Genomic DNA, 25,387 nt, shown 5'->3' on the forward strand with positions numbered 1-25,387 from the left:
CTCTAGATAGAGCCACTTCTAGATTGCTTTGATAAGCCCAACTTGGCAGGTGAGCCTCCAGGGCTTCTCTGTCAACTGATGCTTAAGACTGAGAGACTTAAGGGAGAGTTTATGTTTGCCATACACAAGAAGGAAAAAAAAAATTGGAAAATGCGTGAGGGAAAGAGCCAAAAAAGCTAAGGAAGATGATGCATCCTATACCCAAGAAAAGAGACTTGGGGATTTTTAGAGTACAATGTGCCATGTGATGTAAAACCTCCCCTGTCTCTTCTACTATCTTTTCAGTAAAATCTTCCTTTGCATATTTTCTTTTGGAAAATGTCAAGATAAACTAAAAATTGCTTCAGCATGTAAATAGAGTGAAAAGGTGATAGGAGAAGGTCTGCCCATGGAAGAACACTACATTGGGGCTATACAACTGGTTCCTTCTGTCAGACTTCTGTCATCATTGCTAGCCCCAGAAAGCTCTCATTTATTTCATACCGTATTACCCACTCAGAACATTATACCTGCCTCATTCTTCAAAATCTTGCCTGGAAATATATGCTGCAGACCACAATTTACTTACCTATCTGTTTCTGACTTCCTGAGTTGTCATTCTTTCTTATCTAGGGACAAACAGCCTCTGCTTACCTCTTCTACCTCATCTCTCATTACTATATTTTCTCTTTGTTCAATGTCAGGCAAAGTGAGCTACTTGCAGTTCCCCAAATTTACCATGTTGTCTCACCTAAATGACTTTGTGTATTATATTACCTCTGCCTGAAATATTTTTCTTCTCTTACAAAAGTCCCTCCTCTCTTTACCTGTTTAACTCATGGTCCTTTGAAATTTCATCCTAAATATCCTTATCCTGGAAAATTTTACCTGTCTCTATATTTTCTCCATGGTATTATTTATCACAGTGCATTACAACAGGTCATTTACTTGACCATCTCCCTCATCAAATTGTAAAGTCTCTGTCATCCTGGTTTCCATAGTATTCTATGCACCTAAGATAGAGTCTGTTTCATAGTAGCTGCTTAATAAATATTTATCAAAAATTAAATGACTATCTTGTAGGCCAAGGTGGCTCAGTTACAGAGTTCTTACCTGCCATGCCGGAGACCTGGGTTCAATTCCCGGTGCCTGCCCATGCAAAAAATAAGAAATAATAAAATAAACTAAATGAATATCCAACGTCAAAATCTGTGAGCAAGCCAGGTAACTCAACCTAAGCCCTGACTTCCTGCTAGTGGGGTTTAGACTTCTGCTGCTGCTCTAAAATCAGAGTCATTGTATCTGGTAGTGAACCCCTGGTGCTCACAACTACACTACAACTGAAATCCTGTTTGTTGTTTTTATCCTATCCTATGTTGGGAGTAGAAACTGTTGCTCCTGAATCATAACTAATTTGACTGGAGTCCTAACATCCAGCTTTATTTTTCCTGCTATGCTCTTATCCCTACTTTGATACCTACTTGTTTATCTTTATACTTACTTCTATGTGCAACTTCTATACTTAACCAACCTTTCCACAAGCTGGGTAGCCAGTTTAGGATTTCTGCAGCCTGAATAACTAAGAGACTGGGATTGCACAGATTCTGCTGCTTCTGACACTCCTATTCCTCACACAACCAGATAAGAACAAACTACATGATTTAGACTTAGGCTTCCACTTGAGAAAAGAAATGTGCTTCCACTGCATTATTTTTTTACCTTAGCCACAAAACTCCCAATTTACTCTTCCATCCTCTTTTGCCCACCCAAGGTCTTAATGCGTCTTTTCTGCCTCTATACCAGGTGTCTGGTACTGGTTCTACCTTCACTTTCATCTTCTGAATCATGCCTCATGTCCAACTCACTTTCCCACACACCCTCTGCTTTGCAATAATTTTCCAGTTCCTATTCTTCATCTTATAATGAGTACTTTCAGCTATTCCTGGCTATGATAACTTAGTGCTTTTTATTGCAGTTTTAAATTGTATTAAAAAATTAGAGTACAAGATGACACTTATATGAGGACTGGATCTTGGATACTGTGAAAACCAGATCTATAGCAGTTTGGAGGACAAATCAGTGATTCTCACTCTTACCTCTTGATTCCTAATGACTTTACAAAGTTATCAACTTGCAGGGCTCTTCTGACTTTACGGGAATTCATTTAATGGCCATTCCTTTCCCCAGGCTTCAAGTTCATAGGTTTCTTCCAACTGTCCATGAAGATTCAAACATATACACATAGAAAACCTTCTCAGGGTTTTAGGCTTGAGCACATGAACAGCAGAGTCTAGGTTTTGCCAAGAATGTCTGACATAAATTTCTGGTGAAGCAGGACATTTTTGTAGAACTTGTTCCACCCATATGTAAATGTCTAAATATTCTTCTGAAGGCAGGTAATTGTCTAGGTTTGTTGAAAGATTTGGCAAAAAGAAATAAGACAGCAACCAAATTTACCTTTTCTTGCCACTTATTCTTAAAAACTATTTTCATAAGAAAAAAGTATTCATAAAAAGAGCACAGCCAGAAAAATGAGTGCAAATCCCAGCTCTGTTACTTACTAGATTTGAGTAGTTTCAATTTGTTAAAATCTCTGTGGTCATTCTTTTCTGCATAAATGAGAAAAGAATCTCTCAAAAAGTTTGTGAGGTGTTAGTAAAACCCAATATTTGTGCATAATAACTGATCAAATGTTATCAAATATCATTATCAAAGTCCTTGATCTTCAATAGAATAAAAACAAATGATGAACAGCTTAATTTTTACTTTGTTTTTGAAAATGAAAATGACTCACAATGGGACATAGACATATAATTAAAACACCATCCAATAAAAATGGCAATATAACATCATATTAATAAGGAAAAAGATCAAGCACAGTGTTTAAATATCCAAATGCATGTGTGTATTTGGGGTGTGGGACAACTATCCTCTGTCTGGAGAAGTTCCACAGAAAATGACAATTAAGTGCAACAGTTTATCATCAGTTATGGGAGAAACAATGCTATGCTTCTGCTGATTGTCTGAGAAGGATATAGCAGAAAAGGGCCCCTTCCTCATCTAATCAGAACTTAAAAAAACTTAAGTTAAAGTGGAAAGGAATTGAAAGGAGAGAAAAATGGCAAATGATAATTGGAAAAATAAAAAAGGGGAAAAAATTCAAGAGAATGAAAAATGGAAGAAAGTGTAAAAGAGTTTAAACTCTAAAAATATTTTGGGATAGGAATTAAAAAGTGAAATATGATTTAAGCTTATATACAAGATTGACAAATACAGTATACAGTAGTTTTATAGTTCAAATGCATTCTTGATAGTTAAAAGTCAATCAGAAGAACAATTCAGTGGTCTCCATAGTTGCCATGGTCAGTGTTGGGGCTGGAACGAAATACTTGGAAACATATGGAAATTAAATTGTCTTCTGAGAATTAAAATTATGAAAGCAATACTTAATGAAAGAGAAAAGTTGTGACACTCAGAAAACACAAATTACCTCCCATGTAAGTAAGAGTTCATTAAAACCTGACTGAAGACACCAATATAACCAAGAAAGAATGTATCATTGATAAAGAGGATTAGCCAGACCTGGAAGTTTCTTCAACCAAAGACCTTCAGAGAAAAGCACAGATGAGACTTACCCAAAAATTGTTAATGGAACAGAGATCCTTAGCTGATTTACTTCCAGTAAAACCACGTCTATTGCAATTTGGATGCAGTCCTTGGGTCCTGGCTTTGAAGAGAGACTTCTGGGCTTGAATCTGACTCTGAACTTGAAACCCCATTTATCATTCATTGTCTTTTCCTCATGTGCAAAGTGGGACTGAAAGTACCACTTTACAGAGTTCTTGTGGATAAGAACTGTTATCTATGAAACAGTGGAGCAATAACAACTATCTATGATCATTACATTCATTGGGCCAATTCCCTGTGTTCTGATTCCAAACTAACACTAAGCAAACTTTGCAACCTTTAGATTAAAATATGATTTCTTATGTAGCTTGAGAATGAAATGACCATGGCAGTTCAGATATTACCACCCCTGTGACAGTTATATTTTTCATGGCAAATTAATATGTTAGGTTTTTGTGTTATATGTCAGTCTCATGAACTTGATTGAGGTGAATCTGTTATGTTAGCAATGCAGTATATGTTTTCGAACAACCTAAATGTCTATTGAGCTAAAGTAAACATTTTAAAAGTCAACAAGCATTGCCTCAGCAAAGGATGTAGTTTAATTTAGTGGTAATCTTTCTGTATAAGAAATTCTTTTTCCAGGGAAATAAATAATAGGAAATATATGCAGACACCTTGTGGGACATTGTCAAATCTAGGATGAGATGGAGAAAATATTCCCTGATATTCTCTCACTTATGCTGATAGAGGCTAAAACAGGAGACTACTTGTTAGTCAATTAGTATCTTGAAGTATATCAATATCCAGTATTTTAGTAGCCACAAATCCCTCCTTAAAATTACAATCAATGTGATTTTATAATAGGCAATTTTTTTCATATCATCCTCCTTCTTAATTTCTACAATTATTCTCTAGTGGCCAGGGGAATACACCCAACTGACAGATTCTCAGCTTCCTTACCCACAGAGGTGGAGCCCTGTCAATAATGTCCATAAAGAGTAAGTTTATGCCATTGGCCACAGTTGATTAGACTGAGGGCCAACATAGCTGACTCAATTAGATTCTCCCTCCCTGGAATTCAGAATTGGGACCAAGAGATCTATTAGTTGTTCTCTGGTAGCAGCTGGATCTATAACAGATGAACTTGGGAATTGAAGGATGACCAGAGAAAGTTAAGAATGAAGCAGTTATACCAAAAAGAGCAGACATGAAAGATATCTTAATAGCTTTTTTTGTTCCTACTTATTTCTGTCTGTAAAGACTGTCTGCGTTTCCACACTTAGTTAGGGTTCATGAAACCAACTGTGGTAGATTGAATTATGTACCCAAGGAAAAGACAAACTCTTCATCTTAATCTGCATTTCTTTAGATATGAATTTATTTGTATACTGGATGTTTTGAAAATATTATTATTATTAGTTAGAATGTAGCCACTTGAATCAGAATGGCCTTAATCCTTATTACTTATTACTGGGAGAAAGAAGTCTGAGAAGGTCATGCAGGCAGAAGTCTAAAGCCAGTGGAAACCAGAAGAGCAGACACAAAGAGAGAACAATCACAGCATGATGGGAGGTGGAGATAAGCCACGGAAGCCAAGGATTCCTGTAAACTAGCAGCAAATACCATAGACTGCTGGGGGAAAGCATGGACTTGCTGATGTCTTGATTTAGACCTCTGCAACTGTAAGGCAATGAATGCTTCTTGTTTAAGCCAACTCGTGATGTGTGTTTGCCATAGCAGCCTGGCAAACTAAGACACTACCTGAATTTTTAAAATAAATTTACCCTCCTGCTTGAACCAGACTGAATTTATTTAAATTACCGAAAGCTTAAAAGTCCATTCACTTATAATCACAATCTAGTGTCCTTGTGCACAACTTACCCAGCCTCAATCCGACTATGCTATAGTTTGTACTTGCTTTTCGAGCAGTACTCACAGGAATTTATTAATTTTCCATCCTCTCTTACAGCAATGTGCTTTGTGCACATTGCTTCCTTTCCCTGCAATGCCCAGCTCTCCTTGCTCCCCTGCCAAATTGTTGCCCATTGTTAGGCATTCTATTCCCACCACTTCCATTGGACTTTAGAAATGCCCACGTTCTAGCCACAAGTTAGTGTAAAAAATGATTTGCCCATTTGTCTCTCCCACTATACTGTAAGCTCATATGTAGCAAACATCTACTGCTTATTGTTATATTTTATTTCTCTATTCCCAATTCTAAGCAAGCATAATTTGCCTTCACGTATTCCTGATATATTTGTGTCTTTCAGCCATTCACAGGATAAGATGTCTATTCAACAAACATAATTATTTTAGGCTTTAGGGATTAATGGTATTTTTTTCTGGAACAAAAAAGATAAAATAAAACAAAGCCTGAGTAAGAATCAGCTTCCACTTGGCATTCTCACCAGCACATAATAGTCCTGGTAATTCTTTTCCAGCACAGGCCTACCACATAAAGTGTCTTAATCGGTTGCATCAATGTCAACTTTCAATCATATTTGATGTATTAAGAGTCAGGATAAAACTGGTAACAGCAGCAACCTGGGACAGAGCCAAAATAAGAGCTGTGAAGGATCATTTGCTGCTCTGTAACTGTACTGACCTGGACACAAATGGGGATTAATGACAGCAGGCTACTTAATCAGCCACTCTCTGGAGAGCTAAGGTGGGTTATCACAAGCAGAGAGGGCAGTTAAAGTGACAGAAGGACTGATGTACATCTGGGCAGGACTGTCAGAAGACAAAGAAGGCTGCAGTGTGACCATTGGAATTCTACAGCGAGGTATTCCTGTCCCACTGGGTATGGGTTAGTCACATCTCCAGGACAGCAGGCAATGAAGTATGTATGCCATGAAATAACGGGGACTCTGCAGAGGATGATAAGACCTCCTGATTTGTCCATGACAGACCTGGGTTATTGCCTTGTTTTGGTGTAATTACTGTTCTTGCCTTTGCCTTTCACCCTTTAAAGTGTCCATGTTTGAATGAAAAATAATACCGTGTCTTTAATTGGATGAAAAATAATCAGTAACTTAAATTATAAATAATCATTGACTAAAAATATTAACAAACCTAGGAGAAACCAAAGTACAGTCATCCTTTTTAGAGTTTCTAAAACACTACTGTGGTGCATGGCTGGGTGGGGCTTGTGGGTTTCTCTGTCCAAAATACCTTTGAGGAAACATTCTTACCTACGTGTTTCAGAAAATGCTCACTTTTTTTTTTTTAAATTTCTCTCTACTAAAACAAATACCATATGATGGAGGGGCTTAATAGCAGGAATTTATTGGCTCACCGTTTCAGTGGCTAGAATGCTTGCTTCCTCCCAGGGTTGGTATCATCTGACTGGCTGAAAATCTTTGGGGTTCCTTCTCTTTTCTGTCATATGACAATGCATATAGTGGTGTCTTCTCTTTCTTCTTTGGGATCTATTGACTTCTGAGTTCTGGCTGTGCCCTGTAACTTCTTTTCCTGTGTCCAATTTCCTTTGCTTATAAGAACTTCAGCCAAATTGGATTAAGGCCCGCCCTCAGTCAGTTTGGGAACACCTTAACTAATAACATATCAAAAGATCCTATTTACAAATGGATTAACACTCAAAGGCCCAGAGATTGAGACCTGAAAATGCCTTTTGAGGAAGGCATGATTCAATCCCCAATAGTCTGTTTTATGGACCTGAAAAGGATATTTCTTCCCACCTGCAAAATTCCAAAATTCCATTGCAACATCCCAAAAGCCTTGAGCTATTTTAAAACAATGCTAAGTAAAAGTCTCATTAAAATAAGTTATAAGTGTAGTCTGTTCTGGAACAAAATTTCTCCCTAAAAGCCCTGTGAAACCTAGAAAACAAGTCATTTACTTAAAATATACAATGGTGGGACAGGCATAGGATAAACATTCCTATTCCAGAAGGGAGACATTGGAAGAGAAACAGTGTTCATAGGTCCTAAATAAGTCCAAAATCCAGCAGGAAAAACTCCATTAAATCTCAAGATCTGAGAGTCAGAGTCATCTGTAGCTTGATTCTTTGTTCTCTAGGACCAATGGAGCAGCAGACCCACATACTCCAAGTGCTTTCACAGTGACCATGTTCTTACCAAGCAGTGGGTTATAGGTCTCACCACTCTCCTTTGTTTTAGATTTCTAGTCTGCTCAAGCAAATGCCATGAGATAGTTTGGGTTGAACAATAGGAACTTATTCACTCAAGGTTTGAGGTTTGGAAAACACCAAATCAAGGTGTCATCAAGGTGATGCTTTCTTACCAAAAACTGTGGGTTCTGGGGCTGGCTCTATACAATCCTTGGTCCTTAGTTTGTCATGTGGCAAGACACATGGCAGCATCTCTTGATCTCTTTCTTTTCCCCCAGGTTCCACTGACATTAAGCTTCTTACTTTCTGTGGCTTTCTCTCTGTCTGAATTTCATTCTGCTTATAAAGAAGGTCTAGTAACACCAAACCTGATTGAATTGGACCACACCTTAACTAAAGTAACTTCATCAAAAGGTCCTATTTAACAGTGGGTTCATACCCACAGGAATGGATTAGGTTTTAAGAACATGTTGTTTCTGGAGTACATACAGCTACAAACCATCACACTTTTCAAGTATTGGAATGGTGGTACGGTGCTCCATCATCTCTTAGCATTGGGGTGGCCACACTCTCCTTGAACGTTGGGACGCAAGACCCTCACCCCCCTAGTGCCATGACAGGGAGCCTGCCCCCCACCCCAATGCAAAGGCAGACCTACCTTTCCACACATGTAGATAGGCCCACTCTCTTGGCCCAAGATCTCTTCATTCTAGACCTTGGTTTTCATATTCTGCCCTTGAATTCATACTTCCTTCAATTTGACCCTTCTTGGCCCCTTTCAGGTATTGCTTCTGTTCATACACATTTTGTGTTCATGTACATTTTGTTGACTTTGTATCCAGTTCCAGGTGGTCCAAATCATCAAACAATAGAACTATCCATAGATCTTTTCTGGATAACTGCATTTCCAATCCTGACTCTTACTGACATGGATAACTGCATCCATCTTTAACCACACCTACTTTAGCAAAGAGTTGTTCAGTTAAACCCTTGCCTGAAACTCTGTCCTGGGGGACTGACTTCTTTGAAACCCAGGGAGGTCCCCAATAGAACTTCCCTTTGGCCTTTGTCTAAGAGCTATTGCTATCTGGGTAGGCCAAGAATTTTTCAAATCATTAATTGCTGGATTCCTTGTGCTTAACAGTTCAATCCTCATCTTATCTCTTTTCTCTTTCATTTTCTCTGTAAGCTGCAAGGAGAAACCATGCTGCACTTTCTACACTTAGCTTGGAGAACTCTTCCACTAACTATCCAGTACATTGCTTTCAAGTTCTACCTTTCATCCAAAATCAAAATTGAATTTCACCAAGTTCTCTGCCACTTTATAACAAGAATCATGTTTCTTCCAACTCCCAATAACACATTCATCATTTCCTTCTAAGGCCTCATCAGACAAAATATTAAAGTCCATATTTTTAGCAACGGCCTGTTCCTGGTTAATTGTATATTCTCTAAGACAATATAAATGTTCTCTACAGCTCTCTGTTGCATTTGAGCCCTCACAAATCTTGAGTTTCTACTCGTTAACTAATTCCAAAACCATTTCTACATTATTTTAGGTATTTGTAATGATAGCAACTCATTTCCTAGTACCAAAAACTGCTTTCATTTCCCAGATATTAAAATATTTTCCCACCAATCACTGATGCCACAAGGGCAAGTATGTAACTTCACACACATGCACACACACACACACACACACACATCCCACACCACTCCACATCACACAGTTCCAGCTAACCCCGATCATGGCTAAAAGAGTCCTTCATAGGACTTTTTATTTATTTATTTATTTATTTTTTTAAACATAACAACATATAAACATAAACATTCTTACCATATGATCATTCCATTCTTGATATATAATCAATAACTCACAATATCATCACATAGTTGTATATTCATCATCATGATCATTTCTTAGAACATTTGCATAAATTTAGAAAAAGAAATAAAAAGAAAAAGGAAAAAAATTCGTATGTACCATACCCCCTACCCCTCCTTTCCTTGATCACTAGCATTTCAATCCACTAAATTTATTTTAACATTTGTTCCTCCTATTACTTATTTATTTTTAATCTATATGTTTTGCTCTTCTGTCTATAAGGTAGATATAAGGAACATCAGACACAAGGTTTGCACAATCACGCAGTCACTCTGCGAAAGCTATATCATTATACAATCATCTTCAAGAAACATGGCTACTAGAACACAGCTTTACATTATCAGGCACTTCCCTTCAGACTCTCCATTATACCTTAACTAAAAAGTTGATATCTATATAATGCGTAAGAATAACCTCCAGGATAACCTCTTGACTCTGTTTGAAATCTCTCAGCCATTGATACTTTATTTTGTCTCATTTCTCTGTTCCCCCTTTTAGTCTGGAAGGTTTTCTCAATCCCTTGATGCTGAGTCCCAGCTCATTCTAGGATTTCTGTCCCACGTTGCCAGGAAGGTTTACATACCTGGGAGTCATGTCCCATGTAGAAAGGGGGAGGGCAGTGCGTTTGCTTGTTGTATTGGCTGAGAGAGAGAGAGGCCACATCTGAGCAAAAAAAGAGGTTCTCTGGGGGTGACTCTTAGGCCTAATTTTAAGTAGGCTTAGACTATCCTTTGCAGGGTTAAGTTTTATATGAACAAACCCCAAGATTGAGGGCTCAGCTTGTTGCTTTGGTTGTTCCCACTGCTTGTGAGAATATCAGGAATTCTCCACATGGGAAATTTGAATTTTCCCCCTTTCTTGTCATTCCCCCAAGGGGACGCTGCAAATACTATTTTATTCACTGTTCAAATCACTCTGGGATTTATTGGGGGATCACTCTGGACAAACCTACAAGATCTCATGCCCTCTTCAAGGTTCCATGTACTTATGGTGTTTAATTAAACTGTCCACATAGATTATATTAGGAAATGCACTAGTCAAAATATGAATTTTGTACCAAAAAAACATTTTTTGCTTTAGTCTTACACATAAGTTAAAGTTTTAAGATATGCATTACCATCTATTTTCAATGCAGTACTGACATTCCTTTGTTCTTCCTCATGCAAAAACATTTTTAAATTTGTACATTTATTCACTATCATTACACACTCTATGCATTCCTAGATTATACCATCTCAGTCTTTATCACCTTTCTTTCCTTAAGATTTCATTTGTGCCCCCAACCCTCCTCCCTCTATCATTCTCACATTCAACTTCATTCAGTGTACTAACATTATTGTATTACAGTTAGGTAGTATCGTGCTATCCATTTCTTAATTTTTACAATCAGTCCTGTTGCAAGATCTGTATCCCTTCAGCTCCAATTACCCAATATCTACCCTATTTCTATCTCCTGATGGTCTCTGTTCTTTACTGAAATTCTCCAAGTTCATTCACTAATGTTAGTTCATATCAGTGAGACCATACAGTATTTATCCTTTTGTTTCTGGCTAATCTCACTCAGCATAATATCCTTAAGGTCCATCCATCATACATACATACTTCATATAACCTTATTCTGTCTTACAACTGCATAATATTCCATCATATGTATGTACCACAACTTGTTTAGCCACTCATTTGTTGATGGTCATTTGGGCTTTTTCCATCTCTTGGCAATTGTAAATAATGCTGCTATAAATATTGGTGTGCAAATGTCTGTTTGTATCCTTGCCCTTATGTCCTCTGAGTAGATACCTAGCAATGGTATAGCAATTCTATACTTAGCTTCCTGAGGAACTTTCAAACTTCCTTCCATAGCGGTTGTACCATCTGACATTCCCACCAACAGTGAATAAGTGTGCCTTTTTCTCCACATCCTCTCCAGCACTGTCATTTTCTGTTTTATTAATAATGGCCATTCTGGTAGATGTAAGATGATATCTCATTGTGGCTTTGATTTGCATTTCCCTAATAGCCGGGGAAGCTGAGCATCTTTTCATGTGCCTTTTAGCCATATGTATTTCCTCTTCTGAGAAGTGTCTGTTCATGTCTTTTCCCCATTTTGTAATTGGGTTGTCTGTCTTTTTGTTGTTGAGTTGAACAATCTCTTTATATATTCTGAATACTAGACCTATATCTGATATATCATTTCCAAATATTGTCTCGCATTGTATAGGCTGTCTTTTTACTTTCTTGATGAAGTTCTTTGATGCACAAAAGTGTTTAATTTTGAGGTGTTCCCATTTATTTATTTTCTTTCTTCAATGCTCATGCTCTGGGTGTGAGATCTAGGAAAACTATTATAAGATTTTAAAAATATTTCCCTACATTTTCTTCTAAAAGTTTTATGGTCTTAGATCTAATGTTTAGGTCTTTGATCCACTTTGAGTTAATTTTTGTATTGGATGTGAGATATGGATCCTCTTTCATTCTTTTGCATGTGCTATCCAGTTCTCTTGGCACCATATATTGAAGAGACTGTTCTGTCCCAGGGAGTTGGCTTGATTGCTTTATCAAAGATCAATTATCCATAGATGAGAGAGTCTATATCTGAACACTCTATTCAATTCCATTGGTCAGCATATCTGTCTTTATACCAGTACCATGCTGTTTTGACCCTTCATAGGATTTTGATGGAAACTTTAAGGAACACATGCTTCCTGAAGGTGAGATTCTGTTGGTAACATGTTGCATCAAGTGGAAAAAGATTAAAGGGTGATAAAAACAATACAAAGGAAAATGGAACTTAGAAACAGAAAAAGAATTCTGAAAGGTTTGTTTGCACCCATGGCCAGAGCCATACCTGAAATTTGTTTTCAGTTTTAAAAGCCTGTGAGTTCTCTCTTTCTCAGTGTAATGTGAATTGGGTCTGTATGTGCAACCAAAGAAGCTCTGACACATGCAATTGACTTCTCATTAAATTTTACAGCTTTTTACCTGCCTATATATTTACAATTGACGGTCCCACATTCAGCATATTCAATAGATATATGAATTGAACCAAGAAAATTAGATTATAGAATGAGGTCAGCATAGGACACAACCACTTATATAACGTGGTGCCCCCAGTGAGCACACTACTTAAATTACCTTATTTGAAATCAGTCACTGATATACTTATTACTCTTGTGAATCAGATGCTACTATATTTTAATGGGAGCAAGCAAGGAAGAAGGAATAAAATGCAATATTAATTCTGTTGGCTTCTCACAAACTGAAGCATTCTGAATAGAAAATTAACCTTAGCAGATATCAAACTTAGACCCCGACCCTTTAGTGTCTAGCTTTGGTATACTGGAATGCACTCTTTACTTTTTAATAATGACACCATTGCTTTTTCTTTAATAATTCTGACATAGGAAATAGGGACAGTATATTTTGACTTTAGGAGTAATAAGCTGGCACCACCTCCCCCAGCACTTCTCTACTGGGATCACAGATACATTCCACATACCACTTCAGTTCCATCCATTTTCAGAGGCATGCTGTGAACAGGTAAGCACCTCATGGGGTGGTATGGAGCTAGTTTTGCACCAGCCTCAAGCACAAGACAGAAGTTCAGGCATGCTCTGTCCATTTCATCCCCATTATCCTGCTGAACTCATGACCACAGGTTATAGCAATGAGATTCTGCCCAGCAGAACCACATCTTGCTTTCAGTATTGTTTTCTGTACAATTTATTTTGGATGGACTGGTTATGTGGAACTTCTCCCTCTACTTGGCCTGAAGAATTACAAGCCAGTGTCATAAAGCACCTCATGCTTTGGTAGTCTTTGCGTATTGAATGAAGACTGAGGACTCCATAATTCAGTGACTGCTGAGCATAGCTGTACCCATGTGCTCTTATGGTGCCCGATCCAGCAGCAAAGCCTATTCTTGCCTTCTTTATTCCCACCTTCCTTCTTATAAAAGGCCCAGAGTGCTCCATTCACTAGACTTATGAAATAAGCCCATAGGCTATGAATTTCATTGGATATAAAAATATGTAAGGCCAACGCTAGTTAGGAGTCTTTTTTAATAATCTGTTTAAGAAATCATGGTAGCTTGGTCTAGTGTGTTATGTGTTAGAAGTTGTAGAAGTTGGTAAGTTATCAACTATATTGTGAAGATATATCCAAAAGGATTTGCAAATAAGTTGGATGGGGAATGATCCAGAAAGAGAAAAGTCTAAATTAGTAACAAGGATTTTAGCTTTACAGGAATGAAAAGAGTGCTGACATGGGGCAGCTGAGGAAGGAGTAGCCTTGGAGGGTGGGGAGATGCCAGGTTAGGAATGTTTGTAATATCTACTAGATATCGAGGTACAGGTTTCAAGTATGAAAGTGAATTTAGGAACTGGAGTTTAGGGAAGTAGACCAAGATGAGAGTCACCAGCATATAGGGGGTATGTCAGTTAGGTTTCTAGCAGGAAGCAGAATTCACTTAGATGCTTAAATGAAGAGCTTTTGACCAATATACCTAGCAAGCAGAATCTGGGGAGCAAACAAAAACTCTTGAGGCACTCATATACTAATGTCCTCTGAGGTCCAAGGGAGTAGTTACCAGAATCCAGTAAAAATGGTTAAGATGTACCCAGAATAATATTAGGTGATTCATATGCATTAACTCATTTAATTCTTCATATATGGTAAAAATTATTATTGCCACAATTTTCCAGATGAGAAAACTGAAGTTTAAAATCACTTAAATTCCTGGGGTTCAGCTTAAGTTCTTTCGGACTCAGACTGCCATGCCACTACAGGATCGAGAAATTTGACATTGTGATGCACCAAATAAGATTGACCTATGGGGTTTCAGGCTTTCTTCTGACTTACCGGCTAAAGGTTTTGGCCTTGCCAGTTAGTGACTTCACTACTCAGGACCTCCTGAGAGGGTTCTGATGTTTTAGATCAATGTCATCAGCATTTGTGGCGTGGATATTACAAAGGTGAGCAGAGCCGGAAAAATGAAAGCATCATGGCAATATTCTCCTTGGGCAAGAGAGGGGGAATCTAGACAAAGCTTTATTAGGCTGCCCAAGGAAGTAGAAGCAGAGCAGTAAAGTATAAGTGGCAGTGTATGTGTGTGTGCACGTGTGCGTGTGTACATCTGCATGTGTATTATATGTCAGCGTGAGTTTCACCAAGAGGAAGGAGATTTTAAGGCTGGGATGAACAGTACATTATAGCACCATGCCTACTCCACCACTCAAGGTCAAATTCCTTATTGAACTAAGCCCCTGGACACAGACTTGTCTTAAAATAATTCTCAACACAGTCCTCCAGGTATCAGACAATTAATTGGTCCTGGCATGTGCTTTGAGATGCATTTGCAACTGGGCTTCCAATATATCAAGCTAAAGTGTGTTTACATATTTGAGGTCTTGAGTTGATTAGACTCTATTATATTTTTAAAATTCAGCAAATTTTAAATAGTGAGAAGATCCCTCTCTGTGAGTTTAGTTATGTTTTGAGGATGTTTCAAGCAGAAAGCAGACTAGCCTTCTAATTCTATAGCTTTCTTTCCCTCTTCTTAGAAAGTGAAACCCACTTTGAAAGAAAGGTTCCTCTCATCTTCTGCCTTCTTATTTACCCCAACTTCCTTTTCCCACTTTTCACATACTGGACAAATTTTCCTCCCCTGAAAGGGTGGAGGGCTGATAATTTAAATACAGGACTTTCGTTTTTGTCAATGACAAGCTACCATCTCTGTCAAAAACATGTTTAATTTTCTGATTATAAAATCAATTCCTTTCTCTACTTTTACAGTGTCACTGTGCCTTTAAAAGTCCATAACTGGTGATACACATATGCTATTTGGGTTGCTTTAGAATATCCCAGTAGTGCAAATAAAGTATTCTGATAAAAAAATAACTTCTTGTAATGACATATTTTGGCCCCTCAGTGAAGTATTATCTTTTCTTAATTGAAAAAAAAAAGAGTGATAGTAATAACGAAACATTGAATTCAGACAAGTCATTATATAATAGCTTCTTCTACAGTGCATTTGAAGGGAGCTGAGGTGCACAAAGAATGCATTAACTGAAATGATAAATAGGCCTGATGATTAAGCCAGGTGGCAAAGCTCTCGTTTGTGGAGCTGTTGAAGTGGATACCTGGGCATGGGAGGAAACTTGGGACTCCCTTCCTGGTGCTAGGGGACCTGGGCTGCCGGAGAGGTGGAGTGATTGATCTCTTTGGAAGAGATGGCCAGCTGGAGTGTGTATAAATGGCTCCTTCTGGATTGTTTTTAAACAGTAAATTGACGACAACTTCTGAAAAGAGCAGCTCAGGCCTCTGTCCCTGTAAGCTTAAGATAAACCTTGATTTCAAGTCTGCTGAAATAACTAAAAGTAGAAAAATATAAAATATATATATATATATATAAATTCTCAGTGAGAGAATTACAGGGAATAGAATGTTACTCATCTAGCAAAATAAAGGGATAATTGGAACGTGGTACTCTTCTTTGTTAGAAGATTTTCGGAACCCATCTGTGCAGATTGTTTCTTTTTCATTATCATTACATCAACTAATTACATTAGGGAAAAGGGGGTATTTTAATTAAAAGACTGTTTTAAGGGACTTATAATTCTACTTTGCTGTTAAACAACTTCACCAGGTGCCAAATTTGTTAAAGATATTTCTGAAAATCATTGTTTGAAAATTATTTGTATTAAACCCATTTTCAAGAAAATAGATTTTGCCCTTTTATTACTCTGAATAGATTGGCCTTTTTATTTCGCCAATATAAGCAAAGGATCATCGGATAGAAGTATATGTAAAACATCCTATTATTTTATTTTTCCTAAAAAAAAACAAAAAGCAACCTTTTTATTTTATGACATATGCACATTTGCTTGTGTGTAGTGGGTTTGGGTTGGGTAATCTTTTTGGAAATTCCCATCTTAAGAATGTAGTAATTTATTAAGGGAAGACATTGGGGAGGTAGGAAAATCAATAGAGATCCACAGAGGGAAATAAATAATCAATATTGCAATTAAAAGACATTGCTAATGCTTAAGCCCATTTTGCTTTGGATAAAATCCCTATCCACATAAATTACTAGGCTGCCATCTACTAACCCACATAAAATAGGAGGGTAAAGATCCTTTCTTTGTATGTTTTGAATATATCGTCCTTTCTGTGAACTCTTTCTTCATTTGCCAAGGTATTTAAGTAACAGAATTCATAAACGGCTTTAGCATCTAAATGTCAAGAGTGGGGAAGGCAAGGGATCTAGAATGGAAATATGGGTAGATGGAAAGCAGTAGCCTGAGATCAGAGCAACAGAGTCTTAGAAGCCAAGAGAGGACCCTGAATTCCTGGTCTGGGAAGTGACGGAAAGCCAGAATTTGAAATTCATTATTAGGCTTTCAATATTCAGATTGCTCTCTAGATTTCTTCTCTCTGTTTGAAATACTAAACCATTTTATTACAAAAATTGAATATGAAAAGCATTATAGAAACTGCTTTTTTATATTAAAAATGTTGAAGTCAAACCATATATCATGAAGCTGAAGCTTGAATAAATACTATAATATAATCATTATATTTATCCATGAACAATGTCTTGCACATAGTAGACATAGTAAATATATGTTGAAGGAATGAATGAAGACAGTATTTCACTCAAAATTCTCAAGTAGGAGATGGCAACTCCTACTAGCAACAGATTTTTACCGTTTTTATTTTTATTTTTTTATTTTTTAGCTCTTCAATAGCATTCCCCAGGGAAGCCAGCAAACTGAAATCTGTTACATTAATGCCAGCAGGGATGTATATGTGTGAAGAGAATAAGTAAACATTTATTGTAGCTGAAGGCTCAATGGACTATCCACACAAGCTCTTAAGAGACTTGAAAATACTTGGCAGTGTTTTATACTTAGATGAACTCTACAAATACTATTTGTGGAATTTTATCCTTCAGGGAATTTCTATTTTTTAAGTCAGTTGAGCTTTTTCTCAAAACTGCTGGACTAATCTGTAACTGCATAGGTCTTTTTCCTTTGGTAATGAGTTAATTACATAAAGTTTTGGTGTTAGATTTTCTGTTTAAATCAGTGTCAGAAAATCTTCTAAGAACAGATTTAGTAAGTATGTTTTTAAAATGCAACATTTTCTTGTTTTAACTATATAACAATATCAATGATGAGAACTCCCACTTATTGAGGATGTAATAGATGCCACCTCTTTATTTGGTGTTTTATTAATACACAGATGGTTTTACCTTAGTAAGGAGAAGAGGAAAACAAAATTAGGAGAAAGAAAATGCCTGGCTCAAAGCCACACAGATTATAGATCCCTGAACTGAGAGTCCATCCCAATACCTGGGCTGTTCTACTGTGATAGACTAAATTCCCCATATTTATATTTAACTCTCACTAAATCTTCTGAGGTAAGTAAGCCAAGGGTGTCTTTCTTTTCTATATTCAATTAATGTTGATATTAGATCAGTCTGTATTTACTGAAGTAATTTTATGACACTGATAGAAATTTAGAGCTAGGAAAAATTTAGAGATAGTCTACATTAGTAAATCTAAGACTTTCTCGTTTTAGGGCCACTTTACACTCAATAACTATTGAGGATCACTAAAGTAATTTGTAATGTGTGCTATAATTAATAAAATCACCTTATTATCAGTAAAAGTGGAATATTTAAAAATGTTTATTCGTTTAATAATAACAATAATAAACCTATTATCTGTTCATATCAAGAGCATATTTATGTGGAAAATAACTGTATTTTCCAAAACAAAAAAATTGGTGAGAAGAGTAGCATTACTTTACATTCTTAAGTCTCTTTCATATTTGGCTTAATGGAAGGTAGCTCTATTCTCACGACTATTTCTTCATTCAATATGTCATAACATCACATATTTCCTGTAACATCTGGACCACTTCCCTGCACATATGAGAGAACGAAAGTGAAAAAGCCAGATAACCTCTTCTTATTATCGTGAGAATGGTTTGACTTCAGCGGTCCTCCTAAAGCAGCACAGTGGTATACAGACCCCACTTTTAGAATTGTTGATCTAGACCAAACACTCTTTTAACACACTTGGGAACTAAAACATTCCATGGATGTGTTACTGAACTAAAGCCTCATGATTGGGTAAAGATGAACTCTTCCACAAGGGCATTGGCTATGATTAGGATGAGAACAAAATCACATCATGCAGATATACAAAGATGACTTTGTGGGAGCTTGTATTTTCACCTCCCTCTCACTGATGGTACAGCAATCCACCTCCGCCATCCCATTGAATGTGTCCTTGCCTAGATCAGCAACCATCTTATTAAATTTAATAAGCAAATTTTTAAGTGTTTATTCATATTTCTTTGTCTATTGGCAGCTCATGACATGGCTGATCACTGCTCTAATTTTGATCATTCCGTTGACATGATTCTCCAAACCATTCTCTTCACAGTAGCCCCAGCCAGAGTTGTATGAATTTTCCTTGATTCAGCCCTCACCCTCAACAAGTCTTGTCAATCTTTTGCATCAGAATCTCTACAGTCCAGCTACTTCTTTCTCCTTACCAGTACCTTGCCTTGAATATGTTTTGCATTTTCTAACCTGTCTTCCTCCTCTAACCTGCACTATTACAACTGCTTTCTAACCCTTTTTTTCCTCTTCTTCTTTCCTTTTCCTTCCAGTTTTAGCTTCTCTGATTTGTCTTTCCTACTAAGAATCTGAGTGATTATTTTGTAATGCAGATTCTAAGTGGGCACTTAAGATAAGGTCACAGCTCTTTAAATTTATTTACAAGGTCCTCTTTAATCAGCCCAAAGCCTGCTTCTCCCATTTTCACTTGTCACCACTGCATCATTGATTCTTAATAGTTTTTGCCCATGTTCTCTCACCTCATGCCAGTACACAAACTGTTTCTTTTTCCATCTGTTCCTTCATTTTTTCTCATTTCGTTCTGGTGTTAACTTAGACATCACCGCCTTTGGGATAATTACCCTGGGCCCTCCCATTCTTGGTTAAATGATCCTGCTGTGTACTTCTTCAACAAGCTATACTTTCCCCACTGCAGTAGCACTTACCATTCTTCATTTTAAATTGCTTGCTTAATAACCTGTGTTCTCCTGTATATTTTCAACATTGTATAAACAGAAACTTTGTCTCCCCTAACCTTCATAACACCCCCAGTGTTTAGAACCATGCCTTACTTACGGAAAGAATTTAATAAACATTTGTTTGGTGCATGAGTAAATGAATGGTGCTTTTTTCCTCTTATTCCTATGGATAGTTTTATTCATGATGTTCTTATTCACTTTTCCCTATTAGGTTGGGAATCATTCTTTGAACTAATTATTTTATTGTCTTGTATTCTTAGTTAAGGTATTGTAGTTAATGTCCTGTATGATTTCTATGCCAAAGTGGCTCAAAGAATGACCCTCATATGATACTTATCTGAAACTATGCTTATTTTTTGAAATTAGCCTCTCATTCTGATGAACAGGAGAATCACCTGGGATGATTGTTTAAAAAATACTCATTCAAGAGTCCTACACCCCTGAAAATTCTGATTCAGGTGTTTAGGTTAAAACAGCTCCACAAATTAATGTCATACCTTCCAAAGTTTCAGAGCTGCTGATTCCTGCAGCTGTGCTCTGGTTTATTAGTAAAAAGCAGTTAAGTAATTTTATTACCAAATTTGAACATTCATTCTAATTTCATTGCAGAGCACGCCCATGTGCAAAGAATGTATAGCCTTTTATACATGTTTTGGAGAACCTCATAGGCCCAGTGTTAAAGTCTACAATTCAGAAGGTGTGACTAGTTTAAATATTTATTTTCACCTTTGTACAGCTCATTATAAAGATGTTAATTCCTTAGACTGAGTTGGATTATGTTGATTGGATACATTTAATATCAAGTCATTATGTGGCATTTATTTTACTATAGTAAGTGCATTTGTGAATTTGTAAACTTTTAAAACAAAATGGGATACTAGTATAATACAATGTGGTTTATGCAGTGTAATTTGTAGCATTTTTGAATGACAAAATTCTAAAATAACTTACAATGAAAGTAAATTTTAACAGTATTTTAAAAGCAAGAGATACTAAGTATCTGTGTGAATTAATATACTGTAAAATTTGCTAGAAAATATTAAAAAGTAGTCCAATGATTAATTTTGTCATTAACCATGCTGCAAAATATTAAAGTACAGATGACATTAATGTGTAAGAGAATTTATAATTATTCATAAAATTGAGTTAAAATTCCTTGTGTAGATTTTTATCCTCAAGATATCATGTTATTATAATATATATTTTTAGTTATAAAATGGTGTATTTATATTCTTGTTCCCAAATAGAGTAAAGTAACAAACAGAAGAAAAATTGAGAGAGTTATGGGTTAGTTATTTGCATATATTTTGCTTTATCATTTTTTGTCATGCTAGTATTTATGACAGTAGCTTTCAGGAAAGCTAATAATAGAGAAATAGAAATGTAGAGATGAAATAGAGAAAAAGAGATAGATGAAGGAGAAGAACTGGAAAAAGAGAATATAGATTAAATTGGAGCAAACTACAATAAAACTGTATGACCTCTTATTCCAGCACTCTTTTATATAGTAGGTATTTTGTATTAGTTCTTAGATGGATTCAGTTTCTTGAAGATTGTATAAAGGAATAAATGCAATGATTTGTCTCTTATTTTAAAATATGTCCCAGTTCTATGATCTATTGCTAATGTATCTATTAATTTGGTATGTTTTTGAAACATATGATTAGGAATGATTCCTTTAGGAGAATGTCTGCTTTAGTAGTATCTGCAGTTATATTTATTTCTGAAGTTAATGTTATACCTAACATTATAACAATACGAAAGAAAGTTTTATTTCTTAGAGTAATTAATTATTGTTCAGGCTACTTAGAGTCTATTTTATTAAGGAAACTTGTTCTACTCTTACATATGCAACGAACTGTGTGTACAGGTTATTCATTGTTGTGTTACTTATAAGGTAAAAAAAGAAGAAGAATCAGAATTTCTAACAATAGGAAGTAGTTATGTAGATTGTGTACTATAAAACACAGTATTCATTAAGGACAAACTAGAACAATAATCACTGATTTACAAGGACCTCTAAGACATAGTCAGAAAATCACTAGTAATGTAAAATATAAATTCTAACATAAATTCACAGAAAATGCTATGGAAAAATAATATTTCAATCCATTAACCCACTTGGGATTATAATTAGGGTATGGAGGCATACTATATTACTCTATATCATATTATATATTTAAATTATTTATAATAACTAACAGATAGTCATGTATTTCTTTTCATAATTTGAAAAATATAATAAAGAATATAAGAAAAGATTAACAAAAATAACTGGGGATCTGGATTTCCTAAACAGGAATTTCAATGATTACACCATGAAATGCACGTATACATGGCTAAGAAAAATCTTACACTGTAATGCATTTGTGTTGTTATTTTATGGCTCACTCTGGTTTTTTTTCTCTCTAATTTTGCTTTTGTCCCCTTTTTCATCAAAGGTCTCATTCGTTTGCAAGAGCTCATCAAAGCCCCATCAAGATACAATCTTCGACTTAAAATCCGTCAATTACCTGCTGACACAAAGGATGCAAAACCCTTATTAAAAGAGATGAAAAGAGGCAAAGAGTTTCATGTAATCTTTGACTGTAGCCATGAAATGGCAGCAGGCATTTTGAAACAGGTAATCATTAAATTACTTAAATTCTTAGTTTCTTTATGGTATTTGCACTTCAAGCATGGTCTGTTGCTTTCTGTCAAATCACTATTTTAACAGTCAGTTTAAAAAACAGGTCACTGATCTAATTTTACAATCTGATAGTTGCTTTTGATCAATTGTCTTAAAAGAAAAATAGTGTAAATATAAATGGTTTTCAGAACAGATAGTCTGAAATTGCAAGTTTATTTTCAAACAGTGATAATAGTGTTTGTTAATGTGAACATATTTAATGTGATAGATATTTCTACTTTATACTTAAATGGAGGAAGAATCTCTGAGTCAAGTATTAAGTAGTTGAAAAATTACAGTCAGTAGAAAAAAGAAGGAAAAACTTCTATTTACCTGGCATCTACTATGAGATGCTTTACATGTTTGATTTTATTTCAGCATCACACCCAAATGAAGCAGAGGCTATCTCCACTTTTCAGATGAGGAAAATGAGTCTTGGAAAGATTAAGGGACTTGACCAAGGAAATAGCAGAAATGGGATTGATTCACATCCAACCCAGTGATGCCAAGAACTATTCATTCCAGAATAAAGCACTGCTAACCTAAAAAGCCTAAAAAAAGATAATTCTGAATCAATCAGTTAAAGCAATTTGTAACAGAAAAATCCCTTAATAATTACTTCAGCGCTTTTTAGACATAATGGCAACCTGGAATATAAGAATTCTTTTTAGACCATGTCTTAAACATGAGGAAACTGGAAGTGATAATTAAATGGCTGGTAAAAATCCATTCACTCACTATGTGGTAGATTTGAACTCCAGGCTTTAGAATTTGTTTTCTAAGCTCTTTTTTTGTACACTGGGCTGATACCATAGTGGCTTAGTATTATTCGATTGTCTGTGAAACCCTCATTTATAGGATAAAGTATCTCCATTGGAGAGCTATGCATATTCACATGTCAAATTATATTCCATAAAATATTACTACCAAGTATAAATGCCTGTTGTAACATGGTTAGTTTATTAAGCAGATGTTTGTCTGCTCTCCTAATGTGAATGTTGTTTTCAGCATACAATATATTTAATTGGATTTGGGAAATTGCTCTAGTGTTGTTTTTGGGTAATAAAGCATATGAGGGCTTTTTCTTTGGTAAATGAATAAAATGTTGCAATAAAATAAGCACTGAAATAAAGAGCATGGTTTTTCACGTAATACTAAAACAATTTTGTCATATTTAAAATACAGACTTGGAAAGGGGGCATTCATTTATACTTGGGGTCATGGAACTCTACAATTTCAGTGACAGAGGTTTGGTTTTTCTAGGCTTCTTACAAGTTTGCATATGTTCAGTTGCCTTTACTCTAGGGTGCCTAACTCTGATTCATTTTGCTCTCTGTAAGGTGAGGTTATCCATCAGCCTTAGTAGTATAACTGGGCCTAGCTGACAGTGGTGCCAGCTGAGCCCTGTTCCAGGTCTGTTAGTCTCAACACTAAAAGAATTCAAAGATGAGAGGGCCAGTAGGAATAAGTAGTAAAGTTTATTAAAGAGAAAGAGAGAAAGTAAACGTTAAAGAGATAAAGCAGATGTGTTTAAGGGAGAAACATGCAGAGTGGAGTGGGTTAGTTTGTTTTATAGGAAGGTGTCTTCTTTGTGCAGGTCCCCATAGTGACTTTAGAACACTAGGTGCTTACATGGTCTGTATTAGCCAGGTGCTTACAGAACCACCATTGTTTCAGGAAGAGATAACTGTTGATGCTGGCCAGCCAATCATGTATCCAAAATTTGTCTTTGTGCAGATGTTTAACAATTTTTACAACCCAGCTTTCTGTGAAAGCAAACTTGCACTAAGAGTTTGCGTTCAGGCCATAAATTTACAATCTTTTATGGTTTTGGGAGGTTTGGGGACTTTAAGGGAATTTTTCCTTTTCATTAAGTTTGCAGCTGATTTGTAATTTGCATTACATCCTTTGGACCTAGATAAGAAACTAAGAACTTGCATTTTTTTTTTAACTCTTTTTAAGAGCTGGATATGAAACCAGGGACCTGTAGTTGTCCTATTTTATCCTGCTTTAATAGAATTTCCATTCTCTTTCTATTGGATATATCTTCTGTTTTACACTTGCTTTCTATGTGTACCCTGCTCTGTTAGAAAAAATAAAAGAATCACGATAATATTTAACATATATGCAATAGAATATAGAAATGCATAATTTCAGCAAAATCAGTAGATGAAAAATCAGAGTAAAGGTAAAAGGAGAATGTGATGGTTAAGATAAAGTCAACAGTACCATCATTATGCAAAACGCATGACTTGAGGTCCTGTAACATTGACCAATGTCTAGAGGTAGAGCACATATATGGTGTGTTTTGTTTTGTACTTTTTAACTTACCAGATTCTAGAGAGCATTTGTCTCATATTCGGATTTTAGATTTTCTGGAAACCAATTCAAGAAGAGGGTTGCATTTTCTTCTAGTAAGTACAGCATTACCTTTAATAGGGCTCTGTGTTATGATTAATGAGATTTTCATGAGATTCCTCAATATTAACTAATATTAGAAACTCAAGGAGATGGTGTAGGAAAGGAGAGCAGGCATAGATGAACACTCAGTTAGCCTGGCTTAATCAGAGAATGAATATTAGGCATATCCAGAAAAAAGAAGGAATTTAATCTAAGTATTTGTATGTAGTTAGGTAGGTACTTGGATGAATGTGTTTAAAATGAGATTTTAATAAATACTGAGCAGCGGTGAAGTTGAAGTTTTCTTGCTGGAAAAAGGCAACTTTATAGCTGGTTAGGCACAGAGCCATACATACACTTTAAGAGTAAGTGGAGTTTGGGACTGGCTAGATTTGCCTACGAGGTAAATTAGATCCACTGTTTGCTATATGCAGGCTTCAATAGCAGGGTTAAGTCCACCTGTACCCTGATTTGTCAAAGAGAATCCCCTAGGTCAAGGCCAACCAGCCACAGTTGCCATTCTAACCTGAACAGTGGTAATTAAGACCTTGAAAGTCTAGAAGACAACATGAAAGCAGAATGTTTTGCCAGGAAAAATTTAAAATCAGATGTAAATAAACTCTTA

General features: G+C 36.1%; 1 protein-coding gene across 18 annotated transcripts in view; it reads left to right on the plus strand.

Moving 5' to 3' along the window:
• Window positions 1-25,387, plus strand: part of GRIK2 (glutamate ionotropic receptor kainate type subunit 2) — a 1,225,242-nt gene that overhangs the window by 803,242 nt on the left and 396,613 nt on the right. For 17 of the 18 annotated variants that reach the window (XM_077162495.1, XM_077162496.1, XM_077162509.1 and 14 more), the window contains one exon: window positions 22,136-22,317. In XM_077162495.1, the coding sequence (XP_077018610.1) occupies window positions 22,136-22,317 (182 nt within the window). Of the gene's footprint in view, window positions 1-14,442; window positions 14,558-22,135; window positions 22,318-25,387 lie in introns of those variants that run through there. The other variant, XM_077162508.1, reaches the window with a different exon arrangement.

The sequence above is a fragment of the Tamandua tetradactyla genome, chromosome 5 (genome assembly GCF_023851605.1).
Source record: "Tamandua tetradactyla isolate mTamTet1 chromosome 5, mTamTet1.pri, whole genome shotgun sequence".
NCBI lineage: Eukaryota > Metazoa > Chordata > Mammalia > Pilosa > Myrmecophagidae > Tamandua > Tamandua tetradactyla.